This window comes from Lynx rufus, unplaced genomic scaffold, assembly GCF_022079265.1.
Source record: "Lynx rufus isolate CCGP_SWC_20201006 ecotype Redwood Valley unplaced genomic scaffold, mLynRuf1.p SCAF_1, whole genome shotgun sequence".
NCBI lineage: Eukaryota > Metazoa > Chordata > Mammalia > Carnivora > Felidae > Lynx > Lynx rufus.
Genome location: NW_025814823.1, coordinates 111,670,312 through 111,688,368, shown reverse-complemented (window position 1 = coordinate 111,688,368; position 18,057 = coordinate 111,670,312). Strand labels below are relative to the sequence as shown.

Genomic DNA, 18,057 nt, shown 5'->3' with positions numbered 1-18,057 from the left:
CATGAGGCCAGCCCTGCCAGCTGCTGACAAAGTTCTGAGTTGCATGCTCCCTGAGGCACCCCACTCGGCCATCCTGCCTGAGTACATCCCAGGTCTCCCACCAGGACAGGCTGGGGAACCCCAAATAACAGGAAGGCTGAGGCTGGGGTCCTTGGAAGCCTAAAGAATCCGGTGAGATGGTTCCCAGCCCCTACCTGAGCACCCCTTTCCCCCCTCACCCAGTAATTGCTTGTATTCAAAGAAGCAAGAGCTTTTATTGGGGGGGGGGGATAAAACAGACAGAAGGAGGTAGGTGGTCCCAGATGCACTTCCAAAACTGGGTTTTCTAGTTTGAACTTCTCCACGGCCTAAGAGGCTTAGGGTTGGAATGTCCCAGAGAGTCATGGATGGCCTCGAGGGCAAGCCACGGCACATTCCTTCCCTTTTCCTAAAATCCCTTGATTCTGGTGCAGAGATTAGGGCAGCGTACCCCCATATAAGTGCGTGGAAGGATGCCCTCCATGAGGACCCTCCAACCACTCTTCCCAAATAAAACTGCTAACCCGTTCTTGGGTACAGAATCTGTTTTGAGTGAGCCCGGCCTTAGGAAAGGTCCCTATGGTGACTACTTCAAACCCTACAACAGGCCAGACGCCTCCACTCAACCCAGCCAGGACTCTAAGCCTCCAAATTTCCTGAAAGTCACAGAATCATTGCTAGCTCCGCATGGCCCAAAGGGATGGGGAATAGGACACCTGGTTCCAGCCCCAGTAAGCCCCTTCCCTCCTCTCCTCGTGTCCCCATCGTCAAGTGAGCTGCAAGTTGAAGCGGCAAGTAGGGATTGCCCAGTCCGTGTCAGACATGGAAACTGGGGCACAGTGCAGGTGGAGCCTTGTTCAAGGTCACACAGCAAAGCTGGGAGAACATTGAACCCCTGCTCTTACTCCCGCAAGGGAGCTGCCTGCTGTCCCGTGTGTATGATGTATCTGTGAGTGTGAAGAAAGACCCTTCCCTGCTGGGGATAGTGGCCAGTAGAGGGTGAGGCTGGGGAAGAAGAAAGTGCCCAGGTCCCTTCTCCAGCCAACACCCTATCTGGCCAGCATCCTCATCGTCTCCTCTCATTCAGCCATTCCCTGGGCCCAGCAGAACAGACTCCCCCAGGCAGTCCCTACTAGTCACAGTCCCTCTCCGGGGCCCAGGGCCTCTGGGGATTTGGGGCTTCACCCGCAATAGTCTGAAGGCCTTTCCATCCACATAGCAGGCATCAAGATTTCCAAATATAGGGACTAATGTGACTGTCCAAAACACTGCCGGAGGCTTGGGTCCAGAGGAGCACACAGCAGGTGCTCAATAACTACATTAAATGCAATAGTGAGGGATCCAAGCCCCTCAGACTGAACAGCTAGAGCTAGAGTCACAAAACAGTCCCATCTATGAAAATCCTGACTCTTTACACTCCGTGGATAATGAAAAGCGGTGGCCCTCAGCCTCTGAACACCTACAGGCAGAACATTTATTCCAGGTCCCCACCCAGAAGAACACTATGCTTCCCACATCGGCGGGCTGAGAACAAACCTCCTGTCCCCTACCAGCCCGATCTGGTGCCGAGCACTGTTCTGGGACCCAGAGCCTGGCTGTGTGTGCACGATGTGCAGGGAGCATGTGTGCATGTGTGTGAACAGCACACACCTAGGTGGGTATGCACTACATGTGTGTATGTGCCTGCTGCAGTGTCCTGTCTGTACCCAGGCAGGCTGGGTCGCAAAAAGAGGTACCTGCTGCTGCAGGAGACTCAGCCAAGAAATACGGTAAAAGTTGAGGCTGAGGGCAAATGTTGGACAACCATACTTCCCACGTCCCCCTCCTGCCACCCTCCCCCCACCCACACACACCCAAGATTATTTTCATCCTGGGGAGCTCAACTTCGAGAAACTCCCCTTTGGGAGGAAAGGGCAAGAGTCGCTGAGCCTCCCCAACTCAAACCCGTGGGATACATCCTCCCTCTGGCCTCAGCCCCAGCCCCTGCTCCTATAGTCACAGGCACCCAGTGAGGCTGTGCCAGATCCCAAGGAGCTGTGCTTTCTCCCACCTCCCAGAGCTGGGGGCCTGGGGCTGACACTCAGGGAGTGAGAGGCAGGCCTGTTTCCACCCTGTAGCCACCGCATCCCTGCAGTCCTCACCAAAGAACTCAGCCTGAGGCTGTGGGTCTCCTGATGAGGAGCCAGGGTGAGGGATGGAAGGCAGTGCCTGCAGAACATCCCAGATCCTCAGCCTGCACAGTCCCAAGCAGAGACTCCCAGGAGAGATGGGAGTGCACCAGGCCCTGGGGTGAGGTGCTGGGTCTGGAGTGTAGGGCAGTGCTTCTCCCCCAGGTTGCCGTCCTGCCCAGCGCTGCTCCCATCTGGGAGCTGTTCCGCAGGTGAGGAGCAGAGGGCAGCATGGGGTCCAGCTCTGGCCAGAGGAACAGGTCAGGGTCGCACCCTACCACCCCATCTGCCGTCTATTTGCTCAAGACTCTGCAGTCTCAGAGCCGGCTAACAATCGCTGAGCAAAATCCTTCAACAAACTTCACTGAAGTAGGAGGGGATCATTCTGAAGGGTAGGAGGGGAACTTCTTTGCCTGCACCCATGGAGGCCCCAGTGGCGCTGCAGCTTAGCTACCACCGTACCAGGGAGAAGCTTGAAGGCGGAAGGCTTCCGGGACTGCTGGCCCAGGGTTGGGAAACGGCAGGCACCTGGCCTGGGCCAGGTGTCTGCAGCTCTGGGAAGCCAATGCAGAGGCCGCAGATCGCTGCAAACCTGCCCTGAAGGGGGCAGAAGCCAACCCCCTGGCTGCCAAGGCTTGGGCCTGGCTGATTTGGCCGGACTGGTGCAAAACAAGGGGAGAGGGCCCCACAGGAGAGGCTGTGGGGCCTGGCGGGGCTCTTGGGGTCTCCTGCTGCACTCGCCAGAGGCCTGGAGCCAACAGAAACGTTTCGTCTGATTAGAAGCCATCAGTTCTATCCCAATCCCGGAAAATTGACTGCGGTGCAGAGGGGGAGGCCTGAGAAGCAGCCTTGGAGGACAGGGTCCAAGCTAATTAGGAGGCAGCATCCGGGGGCCCATTAGAACGCAGGCTGCTGTCACTCAGCCGGGCTCAGGTCCCGGGAGAAGAGGCCGAGGAAGGAGGGGCCGGCGGCCCCTAGACGAGGACGCCTCTGGGAGCTGCCGGAACGGGCCCCGGGCTCTGCCCCCGCCCTGGCGCTGGCTCGGAGGCGCCCGCTCGGTGCGATCCTGCTCCGAGAACATTCTCTCATCCTGGGCTGTTCTCGCCAGGGGCTGGGGACTTCGAGGCGGCCCAGACAGGAGTCGATTCTGAACAAAACAAGTCATTTGGGGCTTGAGGTGGGCACGAGCCGCGCGGGACTTGGAGGCCAGATGCGTTTCTTTTGTGCGGCCGAGGGAGAAGTCGGTGCGTCAACGGAGAAGGAGGGAGCGGCGCGGCGAGGCCGCGGGGGGGAGGGGGCGGGGAGGCGGCGGGAAGGTGGCTGCGGAGGGGGAGGGCACGGGCGAGGGAGGGCGGGCGGCTCGGGGCTGGATTCCGCCCGCGCTCCCTCGCTCGCTGGCTCCCTCCCTCCCCAGCCCCCTCCCACCCAGGCCCACCCCACCCACCACCCCTGGCGCAGGGACTGCTGGAACCTGGCGGTGCGCACTGTCGCTTTAAGACAGCCTCTGCCGGCGCCGTCCGGAGCCTTAGAAACCGGCCCCGGATCGGGAGCCGGAGCCGGGGCCGGGCGGGCGGCTGAGGCCCGAGCGGCGGGAGCGCAGCGCGGAGCGCGAAGCCGGGTATCCGGTCGCGAGAAACCGCTGCCGCTGCCGCCCGCCTGGCCCCGCAGCCCCGGGCAGTCCATGGGGCGGGCGCGGCGTCGTTGCGGGCGTGTGCAGCCCTGGGGGGCAGCCGCTTAGGCGCTGTGCTCTTGTCCCCGCAGGTCGCAGCCAGGGCGGCCGGGCGCGTCCGGCCCCGGCCCCGGCCCCTGGAGCGCCCGCCGCGGTCCCCGCCTCCATGGACGCCTTCAAGGGGGGCATGAGCCTGGAGCGGCTGCCGGAGGGACTCCGGCCGCCGCCGCCGCCGCACGACATGGGGCCTGCCTTCCACCTGGCGCGCGCCGCCGACCCCCGCGAGCCGCTCGAGAACTCTGCCAGCGAGTCGTCCGACACGGAGCTGCCAGGTAAGCGCTGCTCCCCGCGAGGCGCGCACGGAGCCGAGCCGGGCGCACGGAGCGGGGAGCAGGGCCTGGCCCCCGCGCCGCGCCGTCAGTCTCCCTCTACGCTCCAGGGGCGTCACGACCATTTCTTTTCCCGTTCTCGATCGGGGGTGGGGGGGTGTACGCGGAAATTTACACGCTTTATAAATCGAAATTCAGTGCTTTACTTCCACCCGGTCCCCACGCGCCAAGAGACCGGCAGATGCTCGAACCTACAACGGGAGGGAAGGTCGGACTGACAGCCCCTCTGGATCCGCAGCAAACAGAACGGGGAAAAAATTCGGTTTGCGCAACTGGGTGCCCAAGGGCCTCTCAGACCGCAGGAGAGGAGTCCCTCGAGACTGGAATGGGGCGGCGGGCGACAGAAAGTGCCCAGAGAGACAGAGATGGGACAGACACCCCGACAGGCAGTGGGCGACGATCGAGAGGGAGAAATCGAAGAGAAGGGGTGGCGGGAAAAGTCAGAAAAACACACTGGGAGGCGGGGGGAGGACAACTTCAAGTAAATAGAAGACACAGGACAGCGAGGGCGAGCGGGCCGAGGGGCTCGGCCCGGCTCGGAGTAGGACCCCCTAATCGAGGGAGACGGGCCCCACGTGGGCCGCGGGACGCGGCAGCCGCCAGGCCGCCCAGCCAGGGCCCCGACTCGGCTCGGGCAAGTCTCCCTCCGCGCTGCCTTTTTGTCCGAGCTCAAGCTTTTTACCCACCCCCCGTGCTGGCCGCGAGCTGGGCCGGCGGGTGGGCGGTGCGGGCAGTGGCGCGACTAATCCTCGGCCGGTCCCGGCCTCCAGGGTCTCCTTTTGGCTCCCGGGCTCGGCGTCCTAACTCGGCGCTGCCGCAGAGCTCTCTGCTTCCCGGGCCGTGGGCGCCTCTGCTGTGTTCGTTTCTTAATCCACCGCTGAGTGTTTCTCTACACGTTTTTAATCTCTATTTATTTCTGTTTTGCATCCCTAAGTGACTTTCTCTGAGAGGTTCTGTTTGCTTGACTTAAAAACAATCAACGCTGGATTGTACTTTTGTTTTCAAAAGTTTTAAGCGTGGCCTTTGGTTGGTTTTTACTTTTAAGATCCAGAGAAATATAAAGTTATAGATTGCTTTTTAAAACCAAATCTTTGTGGATATATTTAACATTTTAACTGTATTTTTCAATATAGAAAGAATCACTACACTAGGCATATTTCTCTGGAATTTAAGATAGCTACGTGCAACATTATTCTTGGGGAGATTTTTAAAAGTCAATCCAAAATGGCGCGTTTCTACAGGATTTTTTCAAAATCCATTTGCAGTGGTGTTATTTTGGTAATTTCAGTTACCTAACTATAGTGTTGTATTTTCCTGGGATTTAAAAATTATCTCTAGAAGGGGATTATTGGGAAGGGGTTAAAAAAATCTATCTACAACAGTACAGTAAGTTGGTGGTGGTGGTTTTTTTTAATCTCAAAGAAATAAATGCCTGTGTCTGCCTGGAGTTTATACACATGCAGCACTGTATTTAGTTAAGGGTGTGTTTGCATGGAGGTATTTGGCTTCTTAATTTGCATTTGCCCTGTGTCCCTATCTGCCTATTTTTAAGAGTTTGTGACCCTTTCTATGGTGTTAGGCACAGAATTGAGTTTATCTGGGCTTCTGTGTTTTGTTTTCATTTTTTTGTTGTTTGTTTGTTTCAATGTGTCTATGATTGAATGTATTTTGTGTAGCTTGAAAGAGAGAGAGGCTAGAGCCCCAGGTCACCTAGACAGAGTCTGTCGGTCTGGGCTGCTGCCTGAGGGATTTTCTGGGCCTTGGGACTTGAGGCCTGGAGCTAAGGCCGAGAACACAGCTGTGTTGTGCCTGCCCAGTGTGGCTCCCACACAGCCCTGGGGAGAAGAAAGTGCAAGGGCTGCAGGCCACAGCCTGGTTCGTGCTCCATGGACCCACTAGCTTTGGGCTAGAAAGATGTGATCCTAGTTCAGGAAAGCAGAGACCCCCAGATTTAGACGCCCAAGAGCCCTCAAATTGTCATACATTTGCGGGTGACATAAGCAGTAAGGCTCGAGCCTGAGCCCAGCCGCAAGAGCAGGCCCAGCCCGGCAGAAACCTAGGCCTGTGCCTCTCATTCCCGGGCTCTTCTCTGGGGCACGGCTGAGCAAAGGTGACTACCGACGATCAGGCGCCCAGCGGGCTCTTTCCAATAGGGACAATCCTAGGGCCGCTGGCGGGAGGGAGGGCCGCCAGCGCTGATGGCAGGCGCTTCGGTGGAGCCGGGACGGGGTGCAAAAGGGCAGAAGCCCAAGGTGACCGGGGCCTGTCCTGCCCGATTCAGAGAAGGAGCGCAGCGGGGAAGTCAAGGGGCCGGAGGACAGCAGTGCAGGAGGCGCAGGCTGCGGTGGTGCGGAAGACCCGGCCAAGAAAAAGAAGCAGCGGCGGCAGCGCACGCACTTCACAAGCCAGCAGTTGCAAGAGCTGGAGGCCACGTTCCAGAGGAACCGCTACCCCGACATGAGCATGCGGGAGGAGATCGCTGTGTGGACCAACCTCACCGAGCCTCGCGTGAGGGTGAGCGCAGGGTGCGCGTCTGAGGGGACCCGTGAGAAGGGCTGCTGGCTACCTCTGCCGCGGTCCTAAGTCCTCAAAAAGCTTTAAACCCGCGCTCAGACTTTGTCTCTTTGGCACCACTCAGACCTGCTCCCTCCCTCCACCGGAGAGGATTCCACTTTAGGCCCCGCTGCTGCTAAGCCCGTTGGTGATTAGTGACCCTGGCTGCTGCCCGCCTTGAGTCCTACCTGACCCTCGGGCTCTCCTGCAGCCTCACCCCAAGATCCATGGCCCCAAGGGACATTCCCCTGCCCTGCAGGGCCCAGGGCCCAGGGCCCTCTGGAATGTTACTACCCTACACTGCGCAGAGGGTTCCCCGCTGATGAGGACCTCCGGAGCTGCTGGCGCCTTCCCCTGAAAACGAAAGGGAAAGGCAGATCTTGCCTGGCAACCTGGGAGAGGCCTGAAGGGTACCTATGCTTGGGGGTCTCAACACTTCCTGGGGCGGTGATCCCAACCACAGCCTGCTTCTCCTGAATCTCAGTATAGTCCCCACCTGACTCCTCTCCAGTCATTCAGCCAGTGCTGAGCTCGACCCTTTCCCTCATGCCCTTTCCTGTAGGGCTGGGGTCAGGTGAAGGAGGAGCAGCTCTGGTGCCAGAGTGACCCTCAGGCTGGGTCCCTTTGGAGATGTAAGATCTCTGAGCCATGACCACATGATGTCTGCACACTCCCTCTCCTCACCCTTTGGTTCCCAGTAAGAGCAAGAGATTCGATGTTCTCTTGCCAGAGCAGCAAGAGAATCATTTCTTCTGTGGGTGTGCAAATATTTAATCACATATTGTGAGCAAGTCCCAAGCCAGCCCAGAGTGCTACCTGGCCTACTGACTCCCTCCTATAACCCAAGCTCTCACCCCTCCCGTCAGGCTAGCCAGCCCGGTGGGACGCGAGTGAAGACAGCACTCAGTAATCCTGAACTCACTAATCCTGCCTGGGTTTATGGTGGCAGGAGTGGTGTGGGGGTGGAATCAGGCAATGTCAGTGTGGGGGATTGGAAAAGGCTGAGATGCAGGGGACCCACAGCCTAGCTCAGGAAACTCAGCCCAGGGTTGGAGGAGGGCTGAGGAGGGTAGAGGTCATACAGTGGGAGGATAGGTGAGGATGGGCAAGGACCAAGAGTTGGGAAAGAAGAGGTTCTTACTAAATTGTGGGAGAAAGTGGAGGGGAGATTAGAGAGAAACTAGTGAGAAGTGAACGGAAATTAAATATTTGCAGAGAAACGTATTTGGCATATATTTAGGCGGCAGGAGAGAAACATTTAAGGGAGGGCAAAAGGATCAAACATTTGAGGAAAATAAAGAATTGACTATTTAAGAAACAGTAATGGTCAGATATTTGGAAAGACGGGGAAGAAACTTAAATATTTGAGGAAGAATCAAAAGGATCAAAAATGAGGGATAACGGAGAAAATGGACTGGGGGGGGATAGTTCAGATAGCGGGGTGGACCAAATGAAAATAAACGTTTGGAGGAGAAATGGGCATATCAAACATTCCCGATAAAGATGGAAACAGATTATTTGAGGAGTGAAAAATAGAATGAAGAATGAAGGGAGTCGGGAGATCTTATATTTCCGGGAAGAGAAATACCTTTTGTATTCGAGGGAGAAGAAAAAGAATGGAATATTTAGGAGACAGACCGGGACCCGTTTGGAGGAGAAGGCCGGAGATGGACTGGTTGAGAGAGGAAGAAAGCAAACGAATATTTGCTAAAACAAAAGAGGATCGCTCCGGATTAGGAAGAGAAAATAGATTTAACTCGGGGGGAGAGGATCTAGATCAGAAAAGGGGAAAGAGGAATGTTTTCTGGGGACAGGAAAGGAACCATTAAGGAGAGGCTGCAGGGGCGGAAATATCGGAGAAAAGGGACGAAATTCGGAGAGAAGGAACCCGGCGGAGGGCTGGGGGGGGCGGTGGAGGGAGTGGAGGTGGAGGGGACTTCCCGCGCTCGGCAGCCCTGACCCTTCTCTTGCCCGCTCCCCCAGGTCTGGTTCAAGAACCGGCGAGCCAAGTGGCGGAAGCGCGAGCGTAACCAGCAGCTGGACCTGTGTAAGGGCGGCTACGTGCCGCAGTTCAGCGGCCTGGTGCAGCCCTACGAGGACGTGTACGCCGCCGGCTACTCCTACAACAACTGGGCCGCCAAGAGCCTGGCGCCAGCGCCGCTCTCCACCAAGAGCTTCACTTTCTTCAACTCCATGAGCCCGCTGTCGTCGCAGTCCATGTTCTCGGCGCCCAGCTCCATCTCCTCCATGACCATGCCGTCGAGCATGGGCCCGGGCGCCGTGCCCGGCATGCCCAACTCGGGCCTCAACAACATCAACAACCTCACCGGCTCCTCGCTTAACTCGGCCATGTCACCGGGCGCCTGCCCGTACGGCACGCCCGCCTCGCCCTACAGCGTCTACCGGGACACGTGCAACTCGAGCCTGGCCAGCCTGCGGCTCAAGTCCAAGCAGCACTCGTCGTTCGGCTACGGCGGGCTGCAGGGCCCGGCCTCGGGCCTCAATGCGTGCCAGTACAACAGCTGACCGCCCCCGCCAGGCCCCGCGGGCCCGCGGCCGGCACGGCGCCGGGGCGGGGGCGGTGCGGAGGACCTCGCCACGCCGCGGCCCCCGCGCCTGCGCAGCCCCCTCCTCCCCACCTCCCCACCTCCGGGCTGGTTGTGTGTTTGCTTTTCTGGACCCCACTCTGCCCTCCCAAACGAGACGAAACAAAACAAAAAGACGTCGGAGAAAAGTGCTGCGAAAAAAAACGGATGAGTTGCAATTTCCCTCGGGATGGCGCGGGTGGTGTGTGTTGGCTCCCTCGGGCCCCGGCGGGCCGTTGCGCGGAGGGGACGCGGCGCGGGAGGCGGGCGGTCCGGAGAGGACGCCCTCGTAGCCCGCGTTCCCGCCGCGCTGGACCCGGAATGAGTGGCCGCGCCTGCGGACTGGACGTGCGGAGCCCGGGCAGGCTGGCCCCGGCCCCGTACGAACCGAGGTGCCCCCTCCAAGCTGGCCCCGGCCGAGCGTACCTTAGCTCGATTCGGATCCGAGTTGGAGCGGCCGTTGGGTCGGGGATGACGGTGCCCAGCCTGGGATCGGGGACTCGCTGTGGAGCCGCACGCGGCCGCGGCGCGCCCGGAAGAGCCGTCGGCCGCCCAGAGCCCCGGAGTCCTCTTTTAAGGCTAAGGAGACGCAGCTGGCGGTGCGGACGTGGCAGGAGAACGGGGTGGGCTCGTCTCCGAGCACCCGGCCTCCGAGCTTCGCCGCAGGCCCAGGTCCTCCGCTCCGCTCCCGGGCTAGGAGGTGGCCTCCTTGGCCCGGCGAAGAGCCCCCTCCTCACCGCCCGCCGTGCAAGAGTCGAGCCGGGAGAGCTCAGGGCGCGGCCAGGGTCCCCGCGCCGCGCCCACTTTGCACACCCGCTCTCCGGCCCGCGCCCCTGTTTACAGCGTCCCTGTGTATGTCGGACTGACTGTATAGAATTATAAATCTGTCTATATCGACTTGTCCATGTACGTCTATTAAAACCATAGTACAAGCGTGCTAACCACTGCCGAGCCCCGACTGCTTCATTCCACTGGGGAGGGAGGCGGGTTAGAAAGGGAACGCCGCCACCGCGGGTCCTGAGGGTTAAAGAGAGGAGCCTAGGCAGCCGCCCTTCAGTGGAGAGGGAGGTGCCCTCTCTTCCCGCCGCAATTCCCGACCTGCTCTGCCCGGCTCCCGAGAGGGCGCCATTTGGCGCTCCGGGCTCCGAGTCCGCGCCCAGCAGGCGCTCACCCGCTGGGCCGCTCAGCCTCAGCGCTGTGCTCAGCCGTCCTAGCCAGCACCCCCACTTCCCCGGCTGCCGGGCTCTGCAGACTCTTCCCAAGCTATGTCTGCGGGGACCCCCGAAGCCCTCAGGGTGCTCCGTGGCCCTTGTTCACCGGGGGAGTTGGGGTGAGGGCCACTGAGAGCCCCCTTGGTCCGGAAGTTGCCTTTCCTCCTGTGGGCCCAGTACCCCCACCTTGGAGCCCTGCCCTAACTGCTCCAGGCGGACTGAGGGTGCAGGATCAGCCGGTGTCTAGCCAGGGCCTCCCTCAGCCTTTCCCTCCTGAAATGACACTCAGGGGCATCCGGCAAAGCTGTGCTGGAGAAAGTGACCATCACACAGAATTAACTTCTCACTTCCCTTCCACCCCAACTTATTGGAAGGAGGCTGCGGGCACTTCCACCCTCCCCAGGCTTTGGAAACTACTGAACAAGACCAGCCTGTAAACTGCCTGTAAAATTCTGCTTCCCTTAAGTAAGTCACTTCCAATGGCAAAACAAAATGTTTGCAGCTGCAGCGGGGGAGGAAGGAGGGGTTTGGTATTCTGCTTTAGAATCACCTTGTGACTAGGATTGGCGCTGCCCTGGAGCTGGACCCAGGCAAGCCCTAGATGGGAGTGGGGCACAGCCACGGGCTTGATCGTGAGCTAATAGCTGGAGAGCCCTGTGCACACATTCACAAACCAGATCAGCCCTGCCTCTGAGGTCAGGAGTGTTGTCCCTATTATACAGATGATGGAACCGAGACTTCATCATGTCATGCAACTGGGCCAAGATCACAGAGAGTCAACAGTCTTTAGATTCCAAAGTATCTTTCCTCTGGTCTTCCCACATTAAGATGAGGAATGGAGGATGGCCCAGGATGATGCTGTAGGATTTGCATTGTGGGGTTCTGAGAAGGACAGGGCCAGATACACAGGCTAGAGGAGGGAGGTGGGTGGAGGGAAGGCTGGGGCAGGGGGCTGGAGCTAGACCACCCCTCCCCCAACGGCTCCAGTCCAGAGCTCTGACCCCTCATTCTCTGGAAACATAAACATAATCACATCTGGACTCAGAGTGCCTCCCCCAGCCTCACACATCTGCCAAGGCCAGGGGGCCCTGGTCTCTCTTGAGGGCAGAAGGCAGGAGAGACCTAGGAGATGGGACTGGAGGAAAAAGGGAGGCAGAGAGGCCTCTCCTGGAAGTCAGGCCCCGCCTCAGGTGACTCGGCCAACGAGGGGCTCTGGTAGAGACTCAGTGTGGCTTTGGGGCCACAGACCAAACAGCTGCAGATGGGCGGCAGGGCAGAAGCAATCCCAGAATGACCTCATCGTCCAGCAAGAACCATGGCCAACAAGGTGAGTGTAAGACCCTGGGTCGGGCTCCCCCCAGCTCTCCTGTGGCTGCAGATAGTAGCCAGCCCTTCACAGCTGCACCAGCTACAGAATCATCTCTGAAGGGAGGCTGAGAAATATATGGGGTTCTGGAAGCCCAATCCTCTGGAAAAAAAAAAAAAAAAAGAAGGTCCTAGTCCTGCTCTGCCTAAAGAAGATTGGGGAGGGGGTGTCATTCATTGACGCAACATTTACTGTGCTCCCGCTCTCGGTGCTAGGGATCGAGTGCTGGAAAACAGTCCCTGCTCTCATGAACAAGTAAACAAAAATGTGTATAATTACAAACTGAGCTGAGTGCTTTTGAAGAAAGAGAACAGGGTGCTGTGAATAAGAAAAAAAAAATGAGAGTCCTGCTTTTAACAGGATGCTCTGTCTGGCAAGGCTGCTCTGGAGAGGTGGCTCTGTCTCTGTCTTAATGGGTAAGCGCTACCATTTATTGAGCCCGTTTGGGGTCCAGGGCCCAGGGCTAAATGTACACTCCTCCCTGATTGGCCCCTTTACCTGCACAACAACCCTATGAGGAAGAGTTCTCATTATCCCATTTCTCTGATGAAGTCCCTGAGGTCAGGTCATTTGCCCAAGGTCCAGAGCAGGAGTGATGGAGTAGATCCAAGCCCAGTCAGCGCCCACTCTACCTTCTGCATTGGACTACCTCATGCCAAGCACCGTAGGCAACATGGTGGGCAGAAGGCAGAGTTTGACCTTGAAGAGATAAGTGATTTCTACTGGCCACACAGGACTAACCCCAGGAAACAGAAAAGCAGATTTGGTCTCACTTGGTCCTGAAAGCCCCAAAGGGCAGCTGCAGGTTTAGAGAGGTTATGAATTAGAAACAGGAGGCAAGAGGCTGGTGCCCAGCACTTGTCTGCAGACACCCTGGGCCACCAAAGCCAAGTGCACAACCTCCAGAGTGCCTGGTCATTGAGGAACCAAGTTACCTCCCCTAGCTTTATGGCCCCAGCCAGGCTGCAGGCCTCCTCCTGAGCCACGGCATCCCTGAGTGCAGCTGGCAGAGTCATCTAGAAGGGTGAAGAAGTCACAGCTGGAAGGTCTGCCTCAAAGGGGGCACTGCCCAGGGAGTCCAGGCCCTGGAGGTGGCTCTGTGTTGTCCTTCGGCTCCACATGCCTGAGTCTGTTGCTCTCCTGTGAGATTGCAGCAGATAGCAGCAGGCCTCAATCACAGGAGAGCCAGCGTGGGAAATGAGAGGAAGGGTGGTTTATGCCCATGAACTCCCCATGTCCTGGGCCAGTTTCTTGGCTCTGGCATCCATAGGAAGCTTCAGTGTGGTCTTTGAGAGCAAGGGTTTGAGTTCTGGCTCCACTACTGAGTTGCCTTGGACAAGAGACAATTAACGTCTGTGAGCCTGTTTCCTCTTCCATAAAAGGGAATAACAATCACTTCACACAGTTGTTTAAAGGATTAAAGAAGATAACACATAAGGCATTGGTTGTGGTGCTGGCATATAGTTATTACTGATGGTGTTGGTGATGTTGTTGTTAAAATGACACATCCGGCCTCTCCCCTTGAGGGCCCTGTTCCCCACTTTCCACATTAATAACGCTTCTCTTAGTTTCTCAACAGGTCATTTCTGAAAGTGTCATTTGGGGCCCAACTTGGTTTTCCCTCCAGGTTTGCTGGGTGTTGTGAATGTGATTCATGACTGACTGTCCTGCTGAATGTCTTCCCCACTGCATTCCCACCCTGGGACCCATCCTGGACTTGGACCCTCAGGAACCCAGCCCGGTGTCCTATGGCCAGGCCCTGGGGGGCCCAGAGGAACTGTGTCCAATCCCTGCCATCCACTGGTTCTGAGGAGAGGCACGTTGGCAGTCAGTACTCTGAGACACGAGCCGGGGGAGCAGAGGGGCCAGTCACCCCAGAATTCTCCTCTAAGGGCTCCCTGCATCATGGGATAAAGAGGCCCGGACACTTCTTTTTGTGTTCTGCTATCTTACCGCTAACGTCAGGCCCTTACAGAGTGCCAGGCCCCATGATGCATTTTATAACAATTACAGTGCTCACTCCTCACAGGCAGGAAGGGCACCCTGTCCTTACGCTGTTCGACCCTGAGGCTCAGAGGGAATCAATAGCTCACCTGCGATGACACAGTTAATGAAGGACAGAGTTGGGACGTCACTTGGATCCTCTGACCCAGGTCCATGGTCGTATCTACTGCACACTACACTCTCTTGCTATTTGTATTGGGCAGCAGCAGGGGGAGGGGCAGAGAGATAAACAATTATAATTCATGTAGATTCCTGGCAAAAAGCTGAGCTCAGGGGTGCTCTGGGAGGGAGAAGGAAAAGGCCCCAGGCCCCAGGACGTGCCTTCACTGAGCTCACTTGGCTATAGGGGACAGCAGCAGATGGCACAGGTGACAGGGGGACTGAGGAAGCCCCAGGATGAGGGCGGCAGAATGGAGCGAGCACATGAGGGCATAGGGAAACTCTCTGGCGAAGGCAGGGCCCCGGAGTATCAACCATCCAATCCAAACTTCTGTCTCATGCAGTATTACAAGCTTATCATTTCCTAGATGCGTGCTTCCCGTCTGCCTCCTTCTAGAAGCCCTCCTAGGCTGCCTCTCAGCCCTTGCTAGCCTGCCTCCTTGGCACCTCTCACCATTGGAACCCCACTGTTCACACTCCTGTGTTGCCTTTGCAGGGCCCTAGACCGTGCCTCCCTATTGACTGGTGTTGCCCAGAGCAGGTGTCCACTTACTGAATGGCTGTAAGAACTTCAGGAGATGCAGCCGCCAGAGCCCAGCCAGGCTAGGGGTGCTGACCCTGGGAAAAGAGACACTGCAGAGGAGCAAGTCAAGGTGCAGGAAGCTGCACTGGGACTGGGGTGGAGGAAAGCCATTTTGGCTGTCTGGGTCATGTGGCTGTATCTCACTCTGTGCTATCCTGTACATATTTTATTTCTCTTCTTAGTCTCACTTTATAGATAGGAAGCTGGGGCTCGGGGATGTCGTGTAACATGCCCAAGTGGGCACAGGTTTTAGGAACTCAGATCCTAGCCTGAGCACAGTGCCCACAGCACTGGCTTCTATGAGCCCAGCCTCCTGGAGGCACGGTTGCTGCAGTCACAGAGAGCCAGGATGCAGAGACCAACAGGTGTACCCAGCAGCACTTGGAGAAGTGTCTGCACGGTCATGCTCAATAAATATTTCCTGAACACAAGAATTGAGGAGCTACCTTCCCTTCCCCCTCACTCCACAAAACATTTCTTGGCCCCTTCTCCCTCTCCCTGCTCCTTTGTCTCCTCTCTCTTTCTTCTTTCCTTCCTCTACACCACCTATTCCTCCCTTTCAGCACAAGCAGCTCTGGGCACAGCTTTTAAAAGGGAATCAACAAAAAAACACAAACCACCCAATTCAAAAATGGGCAAAGGATTTGAATAGACACTTCCCCCAAAGAAGATAAACGCGTGGCCAGTGAGCTAAGCATCACAAGTCATTAGGTAGATAGATGCAAATCAAAACTACAGTGAGATACCCCTACACATCCATCACGGAAAACAAACAAACAAACAAACGAAAGAAAACATTAGGTTTGGCAAGGATGTGGAGAAATTGGAACCTGTGATCACTGGTGGTAGGAATGTTAATGGTGCCGCATCTGTGGAAAACAGTATGGCGGATCCTGAGAACAGAAGACTTAGAATTCCCACGTGATCCAACAATTCCACATCTGGGTATTTACCAAAAGAAACAAAAGCAGGGATTCAAAAGGATACCTGTACGCCAGTTCAGAGCAGCCTTTCTCACAAGAGCCAAAACCAGGGAGCTACCCAACTGTCCGTCAACAGATGGATCAACAAACATACAAAGCACTACTAATCAGCGTTAAAACAGACGGCATCTTCTGCCACGTGCTACAACACGGACAAACCTTGAAGACATTATACTAAAGTGAAATAAGTCAGGTACAAAATATAAGTATTGTGATTCCACTTATCTGAGGTACTTACAGTAGGCAAATTTATACAGACAGAAAATAGGATGGCGGTTGCCAGGGACAAGGGAGAGGGGAAATGGACGGTTAGTGTTTGATGGGAATAGAGCTTTATTTGGGGATGAAGAAATGCTCTGGAGATGGATAGTGGGGATGGTTGCACAACAATGTAAATGTATGCAATGTCACTGAACTATAAACTTTCCAGGGGCACTAGGGTGGCTCAGTTCGTTAAGCCTCCGACTTCAGCTCAGGTCATGATCTCACAGTCCGTGGTTTCAAACCCCTCATCAGGCTCTGTGCTGACAGTTCAGAGCCTGGAGCCTGCTTCAGATTTGCCTGTCTGTCTGCCTCTCCCCTGCTTGTGTTCTATATCTCACTCAATAATAAATATATATTTTAAAAAATAAAATGTAAAAAAGGTTAAAATGGAAAAAAAAAAAAAGGTTAAAATGGTACATTTCATGTCTCATGTGTATTTTACTACTACTTTTTTTTAACAGGTAGATCTGTGTTTATGCCCCTACCTTATGCAGAGTGGTGACCAGAGGCTGGTGTCCAGGACTCTGAAGGACTGAGACCACTGCAGGAGGTGGTCTGCTGTCTGTTGGAAAACGATTCCCTACAGCTATCTTTAATCACAACCGCTCAGAAGCCCCGGTGACAGCTACTCCCAACCAGGCCCTCACCTCACCCTCTTCTTCTGGGTATGCACTATGCACCCAAGAGAGTACAGCTGTTGTGGATGATTTTTGTCTATAAATTTAGCATAAAATTAAACAATAGGTCTGCCACTGTCAGAAAACTACACTATATATTCATAGGTACTATACATTCATATATATATTCATATGTATATTCAGATATACATTCATATGTATATTCATATATATTCTCATATATATCCTCATATATTTTCATATACTCAACTATATATTCATATATACTCTAATATATTCACATATATTCTCATATATATTCATATATGTTCATGTATATTCAAATATATGTTCATACATATTCATATATTCATATTTCATACATTCTCATATATTCATATATATTCATACATATTCTCATATATATTCATATATATTCTCATATATTTATATATATTCATATATATTTTCCTATATATATTCATATATTTTATTTCTATATATATTCTCATGTATATTCATATATATATTCATATATATTCTTGTATACTCACATACATTTTCACATATATATTATTCATATATATATTCTCATATATTCTCATGTATATTCATATATTCATATATATTCAAATATATTCTCATATATTCATATATTCTCATTTTTATTCATAGATTCCTGTATATATTCCTATATATTATTTCTATATACATTCATATATTCTCATATATATTCATATGTATGAATATATATTATTCCTATATATATTCATATATTTTCTCATAATTCATATATTATTCCTGTATACATTCATATATATTCTCATATAGTCATATATATTCATATGTATTCTTATGTACTCATATATTTATTCATATATATGAATATATAGTCATATTTATTCTTATATATTGTCATATATATTCATGTATATGTTCATATGTATTCTCAAAAATATTCATATATATATTACTCATATATACATTCATATATATTCATATATATATTCTCATATAAATTCATATATATTTTCACATTCTCATATAAATTCATATATATATGGATATATATTCACATATATATATTCTCATATATATTCATGTATATATTCTCATATATATTCATGTATATTCTCATATATATTCATATATATATCCATATATTCATGTACCTATTCATATAAATAATCATATATATTCATATATATTGAGAGATATATTCATATATAAATTCTTATATATATACATATATATTCTTATGTATATTCTCATATGTATTCATATATATTCATATATACTTTATATATTCATATTCATATATATATTCTCATATATATTCACATGTATATTCTCATGTATATATTCATATATTCATATACATTCATATACATATTAATATACATATTCTCATATATTTTTATATATTCAAATATATTCATATGTATATTCTCATATATTGTTATATATTCTTGTATATTCTTATATATT

General features: G+C 53.3%; 1 protein-coding gene across 1 annotated transcript; it reads left to right on the top strand.

Moving 5' to 3' along the window:
- Positions 1 to 4,021: 4,021 nt before the first annotated feature.
- On the top strand, positions 4,022 to 9,323 carry PITX1 (paired like homeodomain 1). The gene is made up of 3 exons (XM_047096467.1): positions 4,022 to 4,187; positions 6,526 to 6,758; positions 8,781 to 9,323. Exons 1-3 carry the CDS (start codon positions 4,022 to 4,024, stop codon positions 9,321 to 9,323), a joined length of 942 nt encoding a protein of 313 aa, XP_046952423.1.
- The last annotated feature ends 8,734 nt before the right edge of the window (positions 9,324 to 18,057 follow it).